The following is an 18,343-nucleotide window of genomic DNA, read 5'->3' on the forward strand; positions in this document are numbered from 1 at the left end:
AAATTTTTGAAAAAAGAAGGTTTTTTTTTTTTGAGTAACAAAAGAAGATAACAGAAATAAAAATATAAGGGAAATGATTTATAAAGCGTTTTGTTATATTTTTATAACGGCGCAATTTTGACTAATTAAAAATGCTAGAGTGTAAATTTATAACAACATCAGTTCTTGCATTTTAGGACTTATACGGAATTAACTCAAATCTATAGAGCGCATAGAAAGAAAATGTCTCATTAAAATAAGAAAAGGTAAGCAAAATGTTTCACTATTATTTCAAGCCAATGCGCACTGGATTTTCAAAAAAAGATTCATAGAAAATTTTAACTAAGACGAAGTTCGACTGAGAGTGAGTTGATTCTATTTTTAAATACTGAAACGTTTCAGGTTTTTTGAAACAGAAGATCATGTATTGAATAACGTAGGTATATAATGTGATTTGCATTTTTATACCTACCTACTAAAAAAAATGTTGATGCCTTGTATAAGATTCTTATGAAGAATACTCTAGGTCATAGAAATACCTACACAATTTAATTACGAATTTTACTTAACGTATTTCGAAGTATATTTGACTCTTTTTTTAACAAATAAAATATTTTAGATGATTAATGGTATTGTGTAGGTATTCTTCTCCGTTCTAGTAATAATAACCACTTTGCTGGAAACTTTTTTCACATTATCCAAAATATTAATTTCTCGATAAACCATTAGCCTTTGAGCCTTGATTTAAGTTAAAACCCCTTTTCCACACCTATACCCATTAATAAAGTGAAAACCCTAGTGCCTGTAAATAATAATAACTTCCACTTGCTTTATTATTGCTACCTTCATTTATTTCGGTCATGCGTATTTCATACCTATAATCATGGTTGGGTTTTTTTTTGCTTTTTTGCAAGTAGGAGCAAAATTTCAATTAGGTGTTGTTTACACTGTCAATTTGAAGGTTTTTAATGGTGGTATTAAATGTTTGAGGGGGGTAGGTTGATAGTGTTTACTTTACTCAAAAGGTAAGCTCAAAGGTAGTAGGCGCGTATATATAATATATAATCTCTACCACAATTTAATTATTTTGGTTGAGTAATTCTTCTATCGGGTACCTATTTGACAATAAGTTGATTTGGTTGTGGGGTTTTCTATATCAAAGTTGGAAGAATGTTGAAAGTCTTCAAAGCTTGATGAAATCTAACAATTTAACAAAACAATTTTCACTCAATCGATAAGACAAATATTTGTTTTCGTTGGAATTCGATAACAACTTTCGTCTAGAGAGAGGAGACTTGAAAAATTTGTAGACTTTTAAAGCTTTCCTTTCAACAAGTTGTTGCAATTCATAAAATCCAATTAAAACCTTTTCTTTTTTTATTTCAGATTGACTAGAAAGTTACAAACACGATAAGAATGCATCAGCCACGTTATAGTCCAGCTCCTCAGCCGCAAGTAGGAGGTCTAGCAGGCATGCGGCCACCGGCTCAACTTCCGAGGCCACAAACTTTTACAAACGTAAGTAAATAAAATATAAGAATTCTTAAAAACGATTTAATAAAATAATTCAAACTATTTAGATTATGCAGTAGGAAGGGAAGAATAGGCAAGGCACAGATTTTCTAACCAAACTAGCACCCACAATATAGCCTCACTGAAATGTGCAACTTGCAAAGTGTGCCAAAAGTCAAAACCAAACAAAAATCAACAATGTGCAACGAACTTTTTTAATTAAAATCAAAGTTCGATGCCCTCTGAAGCACGCAATGCTTTTTTTGTCTGTCTGTCTTTCCATTTTTTGTGGCTGCACTAAGTCTTGAGTCTTTAGAAGAAGAGAGAATATCTTAACTTGTTGCATGTATTTTTGGCACGCACGCACGCTGGTGATCTATTGCGAACTCACGATCACGAGACAACAACGTACGAGTTTCCCATTTTCATCTTCCCGGAAGTTTTCTTGAAAGCTGTACCCAGTTTCCTCCCTGCCTCTCAGCTCCTCCGAAGCATAGATATCAGCTAAAACAGCAGGTCTATGAAGAACGATCCGCCCGCCGCCTACAGAAAAGATACGATACAGGTTTTTTTTTCTGTTGCAGCGCGTTCGTTCAGCTCCTCACAAATACAATTTAACTGTGCTGCAGTGCAAGATTCTATTTTTAGCCAACAGCATGTTGAAGTTGCATATAAGCTTGCCGGTCTTTGGTGTTCAGTGTACCCCTGGGGTACACGAAAAAAAAAAGAAAAACCATAAAACTCTCGTGTCCGTTAGATTTTACGACGGTTTTGGTTTTTTTCTTTTTTTTTTTGCTTTCTCGCGAATTCGCGAACTGATGTATTGATGGCGGCGGCAGCATGCAGAGCGAAAATCACGAAGTCATTGTGGCGCATCAGTAGAAATAGTAGAATGGTGGTGGTGCTCTTTTTCTGGTAATGGCCAGAGCCAGAGCCAGACGAAGCCACATCAGTGTGACTGTTACGCTTGTGTTACCTTTGTGGGCAGAGCGAGATGGAATATACTAAAATTGTGACTGCCTGAGCTTGAGCATGCCTACAGCGTTGGGTCATGATGCCAGGCTGTAGTTCGGTGCGGTGCTTTAGCATGCCGGCCGGCGTAGATAGTATTTTTTTTATGGTTGTCTGTTTAATTCGATGGCAATAGAGAGCGAGGTGCTGGGTGGGTGGGTGGCTGGGGTGTTGGGATTGCAAATTGTCATTAGTGGTGGTGTTGGTTGTGCCTTTACGCTCAATTTTTGTTGTTGTTGTTGTCATACTTGTAGTCGCAGTATAGAAGTCGCCGTAGTCGTCACTGTCGTCATTTTGGATGTTGTAATACTAATCCACTTAGCAGCAGCACTACCAGAAGCAGGAACAGCAACAACCAACAACCAACCATCCACACACAGAGGCAAGTGGATTGAAGTGGGTAAAGGTGACTGCTGCAATTCGATGGAACGAGCTTTGATTTTTTTTCGTTCCTTTGATTTTTTTTCTTTTTTTTATGTTGAATGCATTGCATTGCATTGCACATTGCAACTGCACCCTATAACCAGATGAATTTTATTTAACTTGTGGCCATTTGGATGGAAATTTGAGAGAGATACAGGTTGAGATTCTGTTTTTTTACTTTTTTGAATTCTTTTTTTCGGTCGCTTGGCTAATTAAGGAGATTTTGTGTGTGTACCTTTTTATCGATTTGCTGCTGCACGACGACGACGTTAAGGTTCGACGTTCTACGTTGAACGCCGACGACGACTATAACTATGACGATGTTATTGAGGATTGAATTGCAGAGAGGTGTTATGATGACAAGGGCTAATTATTAAGTGAATTCAAATGAGAAACTGTTGGTTTGGTGGATAGAGAAGGACCTGCTATTCAAGCGCTACAGCACAGACAAGTTTTATATTTTTTTTTTTTGGTTTGGAGAGGAAAATGCAAACAAGCACGCTGTTATATAACCGAACAACTTGTTAAATAACATAACGAACTGTCTGAAGTGTTACAACAGCTCTGATATATAGGTGTTGCACTTTATTCAGTTTTAGGTTTAAGGAGGATTTTGTTTCTTTTTTTGAAATTTTTTTTGAATTTACTAATTGGATAGATTTTTCTAATTTGAAGTGTGTCATATTTTTTTTGATTTGTAAATTTGTAAACACCTCAAGGTCTTTTAAAATTTTTTGAAAGGAGTAATTGAAGCTGTTTTTTTTTTTTTTTTTAAGTCAAAAGAAATAAATATCTTAAATACTCGCTCCGTTGAAACATTTTTCCATCATGATAGAAAATGTAAACGCCCTTTTGGAAGGCTCTGAGATGTAAGCACCCAACCATTATTTATGTAATATTTGAAATGACTAATAGCATCAATATGCACTTTGAAAGCTTGGTTATAGCTGATGAGTTTTTAAAGGTCAATGGATTTCAATTATATATCAATAGGAACAAAAAAAATGTTACACATACGCCACAGTGATCGCTAAAGTTTAACTTTTACTCGAAAAATTGCTCATTGCCGACCAAATAGTGAAATATTTTTGATCTTTGTTAATAATACCCAGAGATTTTATAAACTTTTATTGGCCCTGCTAAATAGAAAATCTCGAGGATGTAAAATCACATTTTTGGTGTTACATATTTCTATTCTTTGATTTACCAGATTTTTTATAGATTACTTTGATTGGTCTGAGGTAGTAACTCTTAGCCCTTTAAGCAGCAACACCTACAAAATTTGTAATTCATTGAAATTAAAGTTAAAATAAATGTTGATGAATAAAAAGTTTCTCTAAAAGCAAGATTTTCAATTTTTTGGTTTGTCAAAACAACGATGGAATCCTTAACTAAAACATTTTTACCAACAACTTGTAAAACAAAAAGCAATAAACCCGAATAACATCTATGACTTAGACCTGCATTGATAATATTTTTGATAGACTTGGTCCTAAGACTAAGATATGAGGCGCTCAGCGCCAAAACGGCCTAACCCACAAAATTTCGTTTTGAGAAAAACGAGTTTAAAAAAAATCATATTTTCAGGGTTTCTTTTTTGTTGGCTTGTAAAAGTTATAAAAAAAATATTATTCAATACTTAGTTTGTAATTTTTTTTAGTTAGGAGTGTTGGCTACACTTTTGGGCTAAGGTCTGATATTTTTTTTATTCCGAAACTACATTTGCTATAAATGATTTAGGCAATTTTGTCGCCGAAGCCAAAATGGCGTCCACTAGAGTGACAAAAGTTTTTGGCTCTAATTTTAACTCTATTTAATGTAATTTAATGGGGATGTATTTTTATATTATAAATTGTTTTATTGCGGTTCGATCTGTGTACTCAGTTTGATTTTTTTGAAAATGTGGGTTAGGCCGTTTTAGTTCTGAGCTCCTCATATATGTATTTCTAATTAGATCCATATCTGAGTTAAAGATTTGTGATCATTTAAAGATTTCTATTTTTTTTTTTTTTTGACTTTATGGTTACGAAAGAAGTCGAAACAACAAGAGAAGTATCGTTTAAAACATTAAATTCGATATCCTGAATTTAACTTTAGTTTAAGAAAGTTGGCTTGAAGTAAATTGTGAAGCTAACCTTTCTTAAGCTTTTGATAAACTTGTTAACATTTTGAACTGTCACATTATTCAAAGCTCAAAATTAATTAATTCCATAAAAAAAAACAGACTTCCAAATTAACAGTCGCGGATGTTTACGGATCTTTTAAAAAGGATTAATCATAAAAATATTTTGAAGTAAAGATGCAAAAAGCTTTAATGTAAGGTGATAAGCATTGAGGTTCTCGTGTGGAAAGAAAATTTTTATGTCAGAAGATTTAATAATGCTCAAGGTTATTTAAGAAAAAATTGATTTATAATGGAAATTGACAATAATGAATCACATACATATGTATTTGATAAAAATGTGAAATCTGATGCTCGAGTCAAAGATTCATGCAAATTCGAATGTTGTTGACCCTTCTGAAATTACTTACCTAACTATTTTGTAAATATTTTACCAAAATAACATTTGATACTCTTTCTGAAGCTGGTTTTAACTGTTTCAAAGAAGGGTCTAATTTCAAACAGCTTATATTTTGAACCAATTTTGAATTTTACAAATTTTAAATGGCATAACTCAGATTTAAGAAAAAAAATAGTATTTTAAATAATTTTCTTAAAAATGTTTGCTTAAATGAAGTACATATTTTAATACATATTTAATTTAGGTGTTTTAATGGCTCATTCCCACCAACCAAGAAAAGTGACCAATTCTACTCACAGTTTTTTCTTAAATTTTTTAATAAAGTTACAAAACTGAGAATTGTTACCTACATACTTACATAATGTACCTATGTATTAGGATAAGATTTAGTTTTTTTAAGCCCAAAACAATACGAATTTAAAGCTGAAAAATCTTCTGAAGCTTCACTGCTCATAAATTTGATATAAAAAATAAACTCTTGGGTACCAAAAACTTGATAGTAATATTGGATTACCTCAAGGCTCTGTTCTAGGACCAATATTTTCCTAGTTGGTTGTTCCACACTTAAAACCGGTGATAGTCGTCCTACCGGTTCTTTTCCTTCAGGTTAATAAGTTCAGTTGTATATTTCGAAAATTGTGGAAAAACATAAGTTGTTCTACAGCGCACATAGGGGTATTTAGTCAATTTAGGCGGACAAAACACGAAATTTTAAACTGATCCAAATATAAAAAATCAACATCCTACTAAAAGTAGATAACTTGCTTAGCATTTTCTTATAGTTTTAAAATTGATTATCACTTCAGGTGACTAAAAGCAGCGGTCTAGAGTTCAAGGTTTTCAGCCCAAAGATAAAATTAATTTTTTTTTGTAATTTAGCGACTGTGCTTAAGTAAGTACTTTTTTTTAAGTGGATTTATAAAAAAAGTTTTTATGGAATATTGATAAGGAGATACGAAACTGTCTACTAGATGTTGTATCTAAATGTTGTATTACTTTATAAATAAAAAAGTGATATGTTGAATCTTAATATAAATTAAACGTAAAAAAAGTAAATTTCTGTGTTGGTTAGGAGATAAGTTATACAATTTCACATTATTGTGTGATAAAATTTAATGTTTTTTAAAGGTTAAACTCTTATCTAATTGAATCTGTAAAAAATAAGTGCAACTAAGTGCAACTTCGACGCATTTGCCCTTCTTAAAGGTTTTAGGTTTTGAAAAATGGTTACCTTGTATTCAGCATCCATATTTTAAGTTTTTCAAAGATTCAACTTCTTGAATTACAGAACCTGAATCCTTATGATTTTTCCTAAATTTTAAGACCTTTATCTTGGCGATACCATTAATAGAACTGCATTTATAAGCGTTTTAACAAACCATAGGTATCCATTCTTGACACTTTTTTGTTTGATCAAAAAGTGGTTTAGGAAGAAAAATGTTTTCATCGAAATCAACACTTGAAACACTTTATTCCAGTACTAAATACAAGCTTTTACCTTGTTGATGAAGATAAACCGGAAAAATAATTTTGTCCGCGTAAAATTGGTAAATACCCCTATGTGCAGCGTTAAAAAAAAACTATCGCTCCTTTGAAAACAACACCCCTCAAACTGAATTGTGTAAAACAAAGACTAATCTAAAATAGGTACAATTTCTTCATAAAAGTTTTTGTTTTTAAAAAGTTCATGACAAAAAATATTTGTTTGACAATTTCTCATCGAGAAATAATTGTTTTTTTTTTCTATGTATATAAGTTTAATGCAAGAAATCGTTTCTTATGTTTAATTTCTAGAATTTGTCTGGGGATTAAAGAGGAATAAAATTCATTCATATGCATTGCAAATAAAAATATTTCTAAACAACTTTTTCAGTTGCCCACTAATTTGGAAAATCGAACCGTTTTTCTTGTCTTCCACAATTTACACGTATTTTCGTTCGTTTCTTCGAAAAAAAATTGAACTGATTATTTTTCACAACAACAACAAAAAAAAAAAATCCTGTTAATTAAACGATGTAAATTAAAGAATATAATTCTCTGACTCCCATAAGTAGGTAAAAACGAAAAATGCTCGGATTTAATGCACATTTCCTTGCATTAAAAAAGTTGCAATTTTCAGATATTTTGCATTCAACTTGAATTCAGCAGTGTTCCCAATGTATTGCATTTTAAATTCAGAATTTGTAAACTGAACCAGGAGAATTATAACAAAAACAACAACTATAACAACAAAAATAGTACCATCACGTTTCTGTTCCAAAAAAGTAAAGTTAAATTATTAAAAAAAAAAACAGAAAAACGATTCACTGACCAATGGGCGCTACGTTTCCACATTGGTACAATTTGGTCCTTATGTTTTTGCAACAACACCAGCAGAAAACAACCAGCAACAGCAAGCAACCACCCAACTACAACAACAAACCCGAGTAGTCAGCAGATGCAAACGTGGCAGTTGTGTCATTTTAATGTGCAACTTTATAGCAACGTGACCAGAGTAATAATATCCTCTCTAATTGTAGTGGCAACTTCGTGTAGTTATAGTATCCATTCGATTTATATTTTGGACAAAATATACGATTTTGGATTGTGTTCTTGCAATAACTTTAATTTTATTTTATAATTAAATTAATTGCTTTCGTACAAAAAAAAAGTGAAATCCTCGCCTTTCATTCACTTCATATAGGTACGAATCGAGTCCCCTCTGTACATTACACAAGGATACTCACGGGAGGAATATTAAATTCTCATATTCATCCTGGCCGCGCTATCAGACACGCGACGATGTGATTTAATTTTCAATTTATTTGGAATATTTTTTCTCGATTTTTTTTGTTGGATTTTAATGATTTCCAATGACAAGCACATATTCGCTGTAATGATGAGTTTCCCACAAATTAAATCAACAGATGGACTCTCTCTCGGCACCCGTGAACTTGTGTTCGACGACACGGAATAGGTTACTTCCTTTTTTTCAAGCGGAATCAGCCCTTTTGTGTGTAATTAACGCGCCCAAGTCGTCATCGTCAGAATCGTCGTCGTCATCGTCATCGTTTTCGTTCCAATTATTGGCATCAATGTTGATATATATTCCTTGTGAAGAAGGTAATGCGAAGACTTGGAGTGGTAGCTGATGGATAGTATACGTTTTGGGGTGTTGATTGACATGATTCAACTGGAAAACTGGATTAAGATGACGCATTTTATTTTAACTTTTTTTTTCAAAAAAAAAAAAAAAAAAATAAAATGGATTAACAATTGCTTCTGTTTTATTACTTTTTTCTTTTTATTTCATTTTAAATTTTCTTCCTTTTTTTTCTTCGTCTTTTTATTCTTGCAATAAAATTAAAAATTTAAATTGATTTTAATAATTTGGGGAGTTTTTTTAAAGCTAAAAAATTTAAAAAACTCTTTGTCGGTAACAAGTCTTGTGATTTAAATTATTTTTTTTTAAATTGATTTAAAGGTGAAAATTGACTTCAGATAAACTTAAGTAGAGATATGAAGGGTCCAGGCGAAGAACAGCACAAGTCTATTCCAACTCATTTCGAAAAAATTCATTTTTAAATTTTGTTCTCCATACATTTTAGTACTTAAAGCTCACAATTTATTTTTTTTTTCAGTAAGGCTTAAATTTGTTTTAGAAAAGTAAGAATGCCATCAGAAAGTGCTCACTAAATACTACAAGACCTCATCATTAGTTTATTTTTGACAAAAATAATAAACTTCAGTAAAAAATGTTTACTTTTAAACTTTATACAATTTAAAAAGTTATAAAAGTAGGTAACTCTTTTTATTTACTTATTTATGTGTTTTTATATAATTTGTATTTTTTTACTTTTGAATTTTTTTTAACACTTAAGGTTATGTTCAAATTAAAAATTAAGATCCTATTAAAAGCTACTCTTTAATACGCAAATTTTGATACTTCTTTCGACAAAATGGGATAAATACAAAAATTATCATAAAATGAAAAGACTCGCCAAAGGAAGAGTTTTTTAAAATACCAAAAACATTTAAAATGACAAAACAAATGTGGAGATGTTTAACTCACTAACCACCCCTGAGGGAAGACGTCGCGTCGTACAAGTATGATTGAGGCCAATAAGCTATTTTTTTTTTTAAATTGTAGATAATTTTAAGGACTACAACAGTAATTTATTTCGTTAGCCAATACTTGCACCGTTTACAAAATAATAAGGCAAGAGTTTGCTAAACAAAAAAACCTTTTTGACTTAATATTACTTATTTTTTATTTGTTTCAACAAAAATAATGTGCACAAAATCGATAGAAAATGTTGTAACGAACAATCAAAAGCTTTATTTTTTGTCGTAGGACACTCTGAAGCCGAGTTATTTCCAAAAAACGATATTTTTTGGTGTTTTCGCACCGGTTTTGCATGCGTTCATTTATCAATTGCTCGGCCATCTTTGGTGATAATGAGCTAATTTTTTCTGTAAAATGCAGGACATAAATAGGGATACAAAATAGGTTAGAAAAATGTCAATCATGATATAAGCTTTTTTCGAAATAATGACAAAAATGTGTTTTTTTTTTAACAACAAGAATTTGACTTTAAATGGCTGCCATTTTGTATTTACTCACTCCAATACAATGAAATTACATACAACTATAGAAAATATTATAAGGAAGAGAATGTATGTTTATTTCTTGGTCTACGATAATTTGGAGCAAAGATATTAGCTTAGAAGTAAAATATCCCAAAAAAAAAAATGCATTTTTGTGAATAACTCCGCTAAAAAAGAATGATCAGATGGTGAGAAATTGGGGTGAAGCTTTTCAAATATATCCCTATCGATCCATGAAATAAAAAATGACAGTGCCTCTGTGCGCAAGGTCATGCCCTTTTTTCCGACGCTTTGACTGGAGTATAGGGTGATAGAAGAAAAAAAGTTTCATTTTTTTTTTGGTTTTTTGATGAAAAGTGATTGTATTCAAAAAATTCCAACTCCTTTTGTAGATATCGTAAAGACATGATTGAGGTGAATATTTATAGCTGAAATAATAACCTTTCATATGATATAAAATTTATTCAAGCTTGTCATATAAAAAAACGACTTTAAGGGTGATGGAAGAAAAAAAAAAAAGTTTGATTTTCTGCGTTTTTCATGAAAAATTATTGTTCAATAAATCATTTTTATTCTTTTTATGTAACGTAAAGACTTAAATGTAGTTTTATTCCTTAGAAGAAATATGTATATAAGCTTTTTAATAGTATAATTTTTTTTAAAGCTTTTCATATACAAAAATTAATATAATGAGAAAAAAAGGTAATTGAAAGAAAGTTAAAAAAAAAATAATTTTTGAATCATTTTTTTTTCAAAAACACACAAGCTGTTTTCGTATGACGTTATCACGTAAAATTATCGTCCGTAAACCGACTTTACAGCCAACCATTTCTTTTTCGTTTCTTATAAAGATTAATTTTTTACTTCGATTTCATGTTTGTGTGAAAATGAACTTTAAGTACTTTTCATACAGCTATGTATTTAAAATTGGTAAACAAAAGAAGAACTTACTACACAATTGTCCCACCCGTGCAGATAATATAATTTAACTTTGTACTTAAAAGCCATACAATGTAAAAATCTTTAATTATTATAGATCCTTCTAAACCAAATAAAAAAATCAAGATTCAAAACCTTTCTAGTATCTTTTACTAAAAAAAGTAATGTTGCTCAGTGGCGTACGTTGAGTCGTCGGGGCCCCGGGGCTAGTCTAAATTTTGGGGCCCCTTTCATATTTGGGGGCCCTTTAGATACAAAAAAAAGTACGTATACGCCATACATTTTTTTTGTATGGCTTATATATTTTTAGGTTTATTTTAATGTTTTAATATGTTCGTAATGCACTTTGCCTAAAATGATATATTTAGAGACCCCTATAATAATTTTTTTTTTAGCTTAGAATTGATAGTTCTTGGGGCCTCTGTTCTGAAGTAATATGTACATGTAGGTACTTGTACATATTTGATTTTCCATCATCAAACATAATTTTTTTTTATTGTTGGGCCCCTGAAAAATTCATTTTGGGGCCCTCAAAATTAAATATTTAGCGGCCCCTAATATAAAATTTTTTGAAGCTTAGAATTGATAGTTCTTGGGGCCTCTGTTCTGAAGTAATAAATACATATTTGAGTTTCCATCATTAGACATATTTTTTTTATTTTGGGGCCCCTGAAAAACTAAAATTAAATACTAAGAGACCCCTAAAATAAAATTTTTTTAGCTTAGAATTGATAGTTCTTGGGGTCTCTGTTCTAAAGTAATGTGTACACATTTGATTTTCCATCATCAAACATAGTTTATTTCTTTTGGGGCCCCTCAAAAATAATAAGTGCTTAAATAAGTGCTTAGAGGCCCCTAAAATATAATATAATTTTTTTGGAGCCAAGAATTAATAGGTATTGAAGCCTCTGTTCTGATGTAATATTCGGAGTGCCACCAATAACGTAATGTTTTTAGTTTGTGCCCTGATGTATTTATGTTGTGGCAAAAAAAACAATTTTTTTTTAACTTAATTTTTTTTTAAGTAATGAAGTAAAGAAAAAAAAAGGGGTCCCTGCAGGGCCCCCCCCCAGTTACTTCGTAACTCAATTTATGCTAACAGTTTCCTTCTCTGCATTGTCTTCAGTGGGGGCCCTGAGGTCAGTCGGGGGCCCCGGGGCGTCGCACTATGGGACGAAACGAGGTTGATCGTCTCAAAAATCTGTAACTTCTTTGTTTCTTTGAATAATTGAATGAAATTTGGAACATATTATCTTGAATATATTAGGAACTGATGTACTTAAGTATTGTTCTGGTTAGTTTGTTTTAAAAGCACAATAAATATATTAAAGTTAAAAAAATATTTTTTTCATACAAAAAATGTACTATATAATTTAATCTTTTTTCTAAGCAATGGAAAACAAAAAGAAATTGTCCGACAGGGTTTGCCATAGTTCCTTACTTCGAAACTCTCAAGATCAAATATAACCTTTTTCATAAAATTTACGTTCCAAAACATAAAATTGTGTTTTAATCAATTCCTGTTATCATAATAGTCTTATTCTAAAGGTACATAACTCAGTACTTATCGAAGTAAACATATTATACTGTTAACAACAATAAACTTTTATTTATTAAAAATAATATTACTTTGTTGAATGAGCAAAACGCATAATTAAAGGAAAAAATTTGTCTGTAAAAATTAGCAAACGAATACTTTTGTTTATCGTTATCAGTCATTTGTTGACAAATGGACTAAGTTATTTCAAAATTCAAAAAAAAAAAAAACACTTCGAATAAAGCATTGTGAGGTATCATTAATAACGGTTTTTAATTGTTTCAAAAGATGGGTTATTGCGTAGTTTATGTTTTAGTCTATTCAATGGACAGATAAGAATGTATTTTATTTAAAAAAATAAATAAATTATAATAGGGAAATTAATGGAATTGATTTTTCTTAAGAACATTTCCAAACATCCAATGCAAAAATTTGAATTCTTCAGTATTCTATTAAAAACAATACCGACTAAAAATTATAAGAACATTGGTCTAATATCTAACAGAGCCACGATTGCCACACTGCGTAAAAATTTCGTGGCAATCATTAACGAAAAATACTAAAGAAAAATGCTCTATAGTATTTTTTTATTTCTCGGAATAACTTTGGAAATTAGGATCAGGATTTCATTTATTTTGTTTACCGTTTGGTCTGCTAAATGAAAACTATCAAGTCAATGAATGAAAACGAGTGAATTTGGTGCGTATACATCCATAAGCTTCTTCAAGAAGGCTGTTATACATGTGAGCTTAATTTTACCGTTTTTTTTAATTTTTAACAAAAAATTATAATTATTTACAAAGCCAATAATATGAACTTTTATTGTGCCAAATTTTAACTTTTTAAACTCAAAATTGCAAAAGTAATAGATTTTTAAAGCTCAAAATAAATAAAAAATAAATTCTCTCATTATTCAATTTCGCTTGTAAAACGAAAAAGGATGAAAATGGGAAATTTTTTATTTTTGTTTCTTAATCTACAACAAAAATAGAATACAAAACAGTCATTAACTCAGCGGAGGCAGCCGGAGCCAACATAGAAAACTCTAGTTGAAAACGAAATAATGAGAAAAAAATTCACCACACTCAATTTTTTTTTTTTAATTTATTGTTCCATTTAATACAAAAAATTCCTATAGTTTTGGAGAGAAGAAATTACAAGCTTTACAAAAATATATAACATTAATAAAGTTTATTAAAAAACTAACGAAATATCTGAGTTCAAAATGTCTCTTTTCAAAAAAAGCAAAATATAAAATAACAAAATGCGGTGTTTGAAGGTTGTTTTAAGTACCAAGAATAAATATTATGTAGAAAAAAAATACTGTATCGCAAAGAGCTCTATTTCTATATAATAACCCCATCATTAGATTTTTGAAATTGCGAAATTCGTGAAAACCATTTTTGAGACGCTCAACCCCATTTCGTCCCATTGTGCGTCGCCCCGCTTGCCCCAAGGGAGTGTACGCCCCTGATGTTGCTGTATTTTATCAATCATTTCCATCAAATTATATTTAAAAAACAAAAAAAAAAAAAAACGTTTTTTTGTATCGAATCTTAAATCTAAATCGTTCAAAGTAATCTGGCAATCTAATAAATCAAATTCTAAACTTTTGTTTATAACTGAAAATGTATCTTATTTTAATTAAAACTTTTCTTAATTTCCTCGATGTTATTATATTTTCTTAACTAATTTGGCATCACTTTTTAAAGTGATTTTTCTTTTAAAGAGAACTTCACATCTCACATTTTCATTCTCTTTCAACATGAAAATGTTGCCATTTTCCTTTACACCTGCTCTTTCATACAAGTGTATGGTGTGTGCATCTATTTGCGCATGTCTAAGATTTATTTTCACCATACTCTCCTGAATGTTTATTTTTTTTGTTGTCGTACTAAAAAATCAGCCGACAATCAAAACATCTGGTATTTGTTTAAAAGATAGATATACTACTCCACGAGATATAAAACTTCAAGAGATAGATACTTACCACCCTTTACCCCCCTTATATCAACCTAACACACAATCTTTGGCTTGTATTTTCACAAATGGCTGATGTGTATTTTCCTCTGCCTGTGCATCAGCTGCGCCACTTGCCAAATCCCAAAACAAATCAAACAACAAAACAAGAATGATTGTTGAAATTGTCGGCGGAAAATAGACACATTCAATTTTTCCTACTCTCTTAAATCGTATACATTTGTAGGGAAAAATCAAAGGAAAAATTCATAGAAGAAGAAGAAAATCATGTTATAGGTATATCTATTTTATTTAGACCTTGAGAGCGCGCAGAAATATATATATATAAATTTCCACCAACAAAACTCTATGTGGTGTCTGTGCGAGAGTAAAAATTTTTGTTATAGAAGCAACAGAAAACTCCACCACGCGAGTTATACTCTAAAAGCCAACCAGCAGCTGAATCAGCACCAGCTCCATCCGAATCATCAGGAGCACCCAAACAGATTGAATCTTGCTGTTAACAGGGAGTGGCATAAAGGCACCATAACGTAAAGACATCTAACACGGTGATGACACTCTAAATAAAGTTTCGCTCGCTTCTTCTTCTAAAAAATAAAATTAAAAAAAATATTTAAGACCATCTCGTTAAACAACGAAATTTTTAAATAAATTTAACCAAAACCGGAAGCGTTATACGACTCTTATAGTGTGTTAACAGACGGAAATCTCAAACAAAAAAAAAAAATTATTAAATTTAATTCGTATCCGTTAATGACAAGCGAAATAATCTTGTCCGTGGTCGGAAATTGAAAATTTATTTTCTTTAATTTATACAAAAAAAAAAAACAAATAAATTAAAAAAAATTACTCCTTGTGCTTTGTAAAATTTAAAATTAGCTTGCTTCTTGCTTCTCAAAAAAATACAAAATAATCTTAATGGTGCTTAGTAAATTTTTCAAATAAAATTACAAAAAAAAAAAATTATATTTTAGAAAAGAAAAAAAGAAGATAAAATAGTTTTCTTGATATTTTTTTTGGTGTTTATACCAAAATTAATTTATCAGAAAGAGATAGAAAATAGAAAATTAAAACATTTATAGTCGTTTTTCAAAAACACAAAAATTATAGACAAATTGAAATAAAATAAACAATTTAGATAAATAGACAAAAACTACTTCTTGTTGCGTGCTCTTTTATAGATAATTTAAACAAAACAAAAACTTCCTAAACTTATTTACACAAAACTTTTCTGGGTCAAATAAAAACTTACTCAAATTTTGTATCTTAATTCCACCGGCAGTGATTTGCAAAAAAAAAAAAAGTCCTTGAAAAATCTTGATGTCCTTAAACTTATTGTTGTTCCTTTAAAAAGAATATTTTTGAAATTTAATAAAAACAATACTGTCACTCTCACAAAGTATCTTCTACGAACCCTTTTAAGCAATCTAAGTTCCATACTAAAAAAAAAAACAAAGCATACCCTTACGACTTTTACTTGCTGCTATCAAAGAATTCAATCATTGTCCTTGAAAAAATACTAAAATAGTGATTTTGTAAGTTTGAAAAAGTGATTTCACAGTTATTAAAAGATCAAAAGTTGGTAAAGTCCATAAAACTCCCCTCGACGAACCTTAAAAATAAAAGCCTTGAAGTCTTTTGGTGCCCCTTTCCCTTAACTAAAGAAAAAAATAAGTTTAAACTAAAAAATAAAAAGTCTTAATTTTATTTTTAAATTTAAAGAAAAAAAAACAAAATAAATACAAAAAAAATCTAGTTCCATAGTTGTCTTATCTTCTAAAATTTATTAAGTCGTTTAACTTTGAAAAGGATACGTCCAAATACAAACAAAAATAAAAAAAAACTTAAGTTATTAAATTAAAATACAAAAAAAAAAAAAAATAAAAATAAAAATAAAAACTTAAAACTAAATTGCAAATTAAAAATACAAAAAAAATTGTTACACAATTCAAAAAAAAAAAATTGAAACAAGTGTGCGATCCTTAAAAATTCCTTAAACTTAAAATTAATTAAAAATAATAAACAAGATTTTAAGAAAAAAATATTTAAAAAATTGTGGTTTTCACTAAAAAAAAAAACTACATAACCCCAAAAAAAATCCTCCTACCTTCAAGCAAATAAAATTTAAAATCAAGTAAAAAAAAAAAAAACGTCCCGTAAACATTTTTTTCGTAAACCAGTTTAACGGAATACATTTAAAACGGAATCTTTAAACTTCAACGGCTACAGCCTGATTGCGACACCGAATACAACTCCCTGTGTTTATTGCATTGTGCCTGTTTTGGTAATAAAAACAAAAATATTTTAATACTTTTTCCAAAAATATCTTTTCCTCTTGTCTTTTTTGTCTTTTATATATTTTTATTTTATTTTTTACTGTCTGTCTTTTTTTAATAAAATAAAAATATGTTAAGTATGGACTTAAATCAAATAAAAAAAATGGCGGGGCAAAATAATTTTATGATGTGACCTTTAGCCATTTTGACCTTTTTATTTTATGTGAATTGTGTGTATTTGTTTTTGTAATTTTATATCAAAAGATATTTGTTTTTTTTTTTTTTTTTTTTTTTTTTTAATAAAAAAAATGGAAAGAAAGCCTTTAGGTATTTGATTATTATTATTTCAGTAAAGTATGTTCGTAAGTCTGTATTTACATATACGTCGAGGTCCAATTAGAGGATAGACCAAAAGAATTTTTTATGTTTACTTTGATATTATTCTCTTTTTGTTTTGAGATTTAAATTGGATATTTCATATTTTAATGATGTGTTTGAGGATTTACACAAAATTCAAATGTTAATTTAAATAACTATGATCTGCTTAAAGAGAATATTAAATGAAAGAAAAGGTTGAAATATTGTTTTGGAATTTAATTGCCTTTATAATAAGCTTGGACTAGAGCTGAATTTAGATAAAATAAAACATTTTCCAAAATATTTGGTACACATAATTTTTGATTGTTTTTAGCTCTAAAAAAGCTCTGTTGAATCTTATGAACAAAAAAAAAATATATTTTTAATAAGTACTAAGCAGGTCAAATTAGATTATGAATGCATCCAAAAATATATAAAAAAAATTTAATTTGTTGAAAAATCTTTAAGATTTCCATATACACATATTAAAACATTAACTAAGTTATTTATAAAATAAAAAAAAATTTGAATTATTTTGCTAATAAAATTTTGAACCGTCACGGGTGAAAACTTTTTCCTTTCCGTCAAATTTTATACATAATATGGGTATACATCTACCTTGCAATTTTAGTGAAAAGAAAAACGCCTCATCTTTAAAAATTTTTGAAATTGTCTTTTTTCTGTCACGGGTGGGAGAAATTCGATGAAATTTGTTAAAATATTAAACTCTTTGTCAAAATTTGAAAACAATTGGTAAAGAAATTTTCTAGATTTGCTATTAATAGCAAATAAACATGAGATATACCAAACACGTTGATTTCAACTTATTCGAAGAAGAAAAAGATATTAAAAAGATTTAATCGGATTTTGAAAGATAAAATTTATTTCTTTTTGGAAACCGTTACAAATTTATTTAAAACAATTTGTCAAACGCTAAGAAATAACCTCGAAAACTGACAAAAAGCGATATTTTCGTTTGTTTAATGTGATTATCTCAAAAACGTGATGTGATAGAATTTTTCGGACTTTGGATTCGAGCTCAGCTCACACAAAAAACTTATAGAAAAGTATATCTTGGTGTCTGTAACAAAAACCTTGTTGACCAGTGTAATTAGTTTTTTTTTTTTTACCATAATTATGGTCCTATGAAAAAAAAAATTCAATTTTAAGCTTAAAACCTTGAAATTAATAAATTTCACAAGAAACTGCGTTGAATACAT

General features: G+C 29.6%; 1 protein-coding gene across 14 annotated transcripts in view; it reads left to right on the forward strand.

The window, feature by feature from the left end:
• The window catches only part of LOC129908683 (protein alan shepard), a 487,297-nt gene that overhangs the window by 7,227 nt on the left and 461,727 nt on the right, over positions 1 to 18,343 (forward strand). For 13 of the 14 annotated variants that reach the window (XM_055985360.1, XM_055985362.1, XM_055985364.1 and 10 more), the window contains exon 2: positions 1,366 to 1,497. In XM_055985360.1, coding sequence (XP_055841335.1) covers positions 1,396 to 1,497 — 102 coding nt within the window. In that variant the 5' untranslated portion in view covers positions 1,366 to 1,395. Of the gene's footprint in view, positions 1 to 1,365; positions 1,498 to 16,597; positions 16,775 to 18,343 lie in introns of those variants that run through there. The other variant, XM_055985371.1, reaches the window with a different exon arrangement.

This window comes from Episyrphus balteatus, chromosome 2 (genome assembly GCF_945859705.1).
Source record: "Episyrphus balteatus chromosome 2, idEpiBalt1.1, whole genome shotgun sequence".
In the NCBI taxonomy this organism is placed as follows: domain Eukaryota; kingdom Metazoa; phylum Arthropoda; class Insecta; order Diptera; family Syrphidae; genus Episyrphus; species Episyrphus balteatus.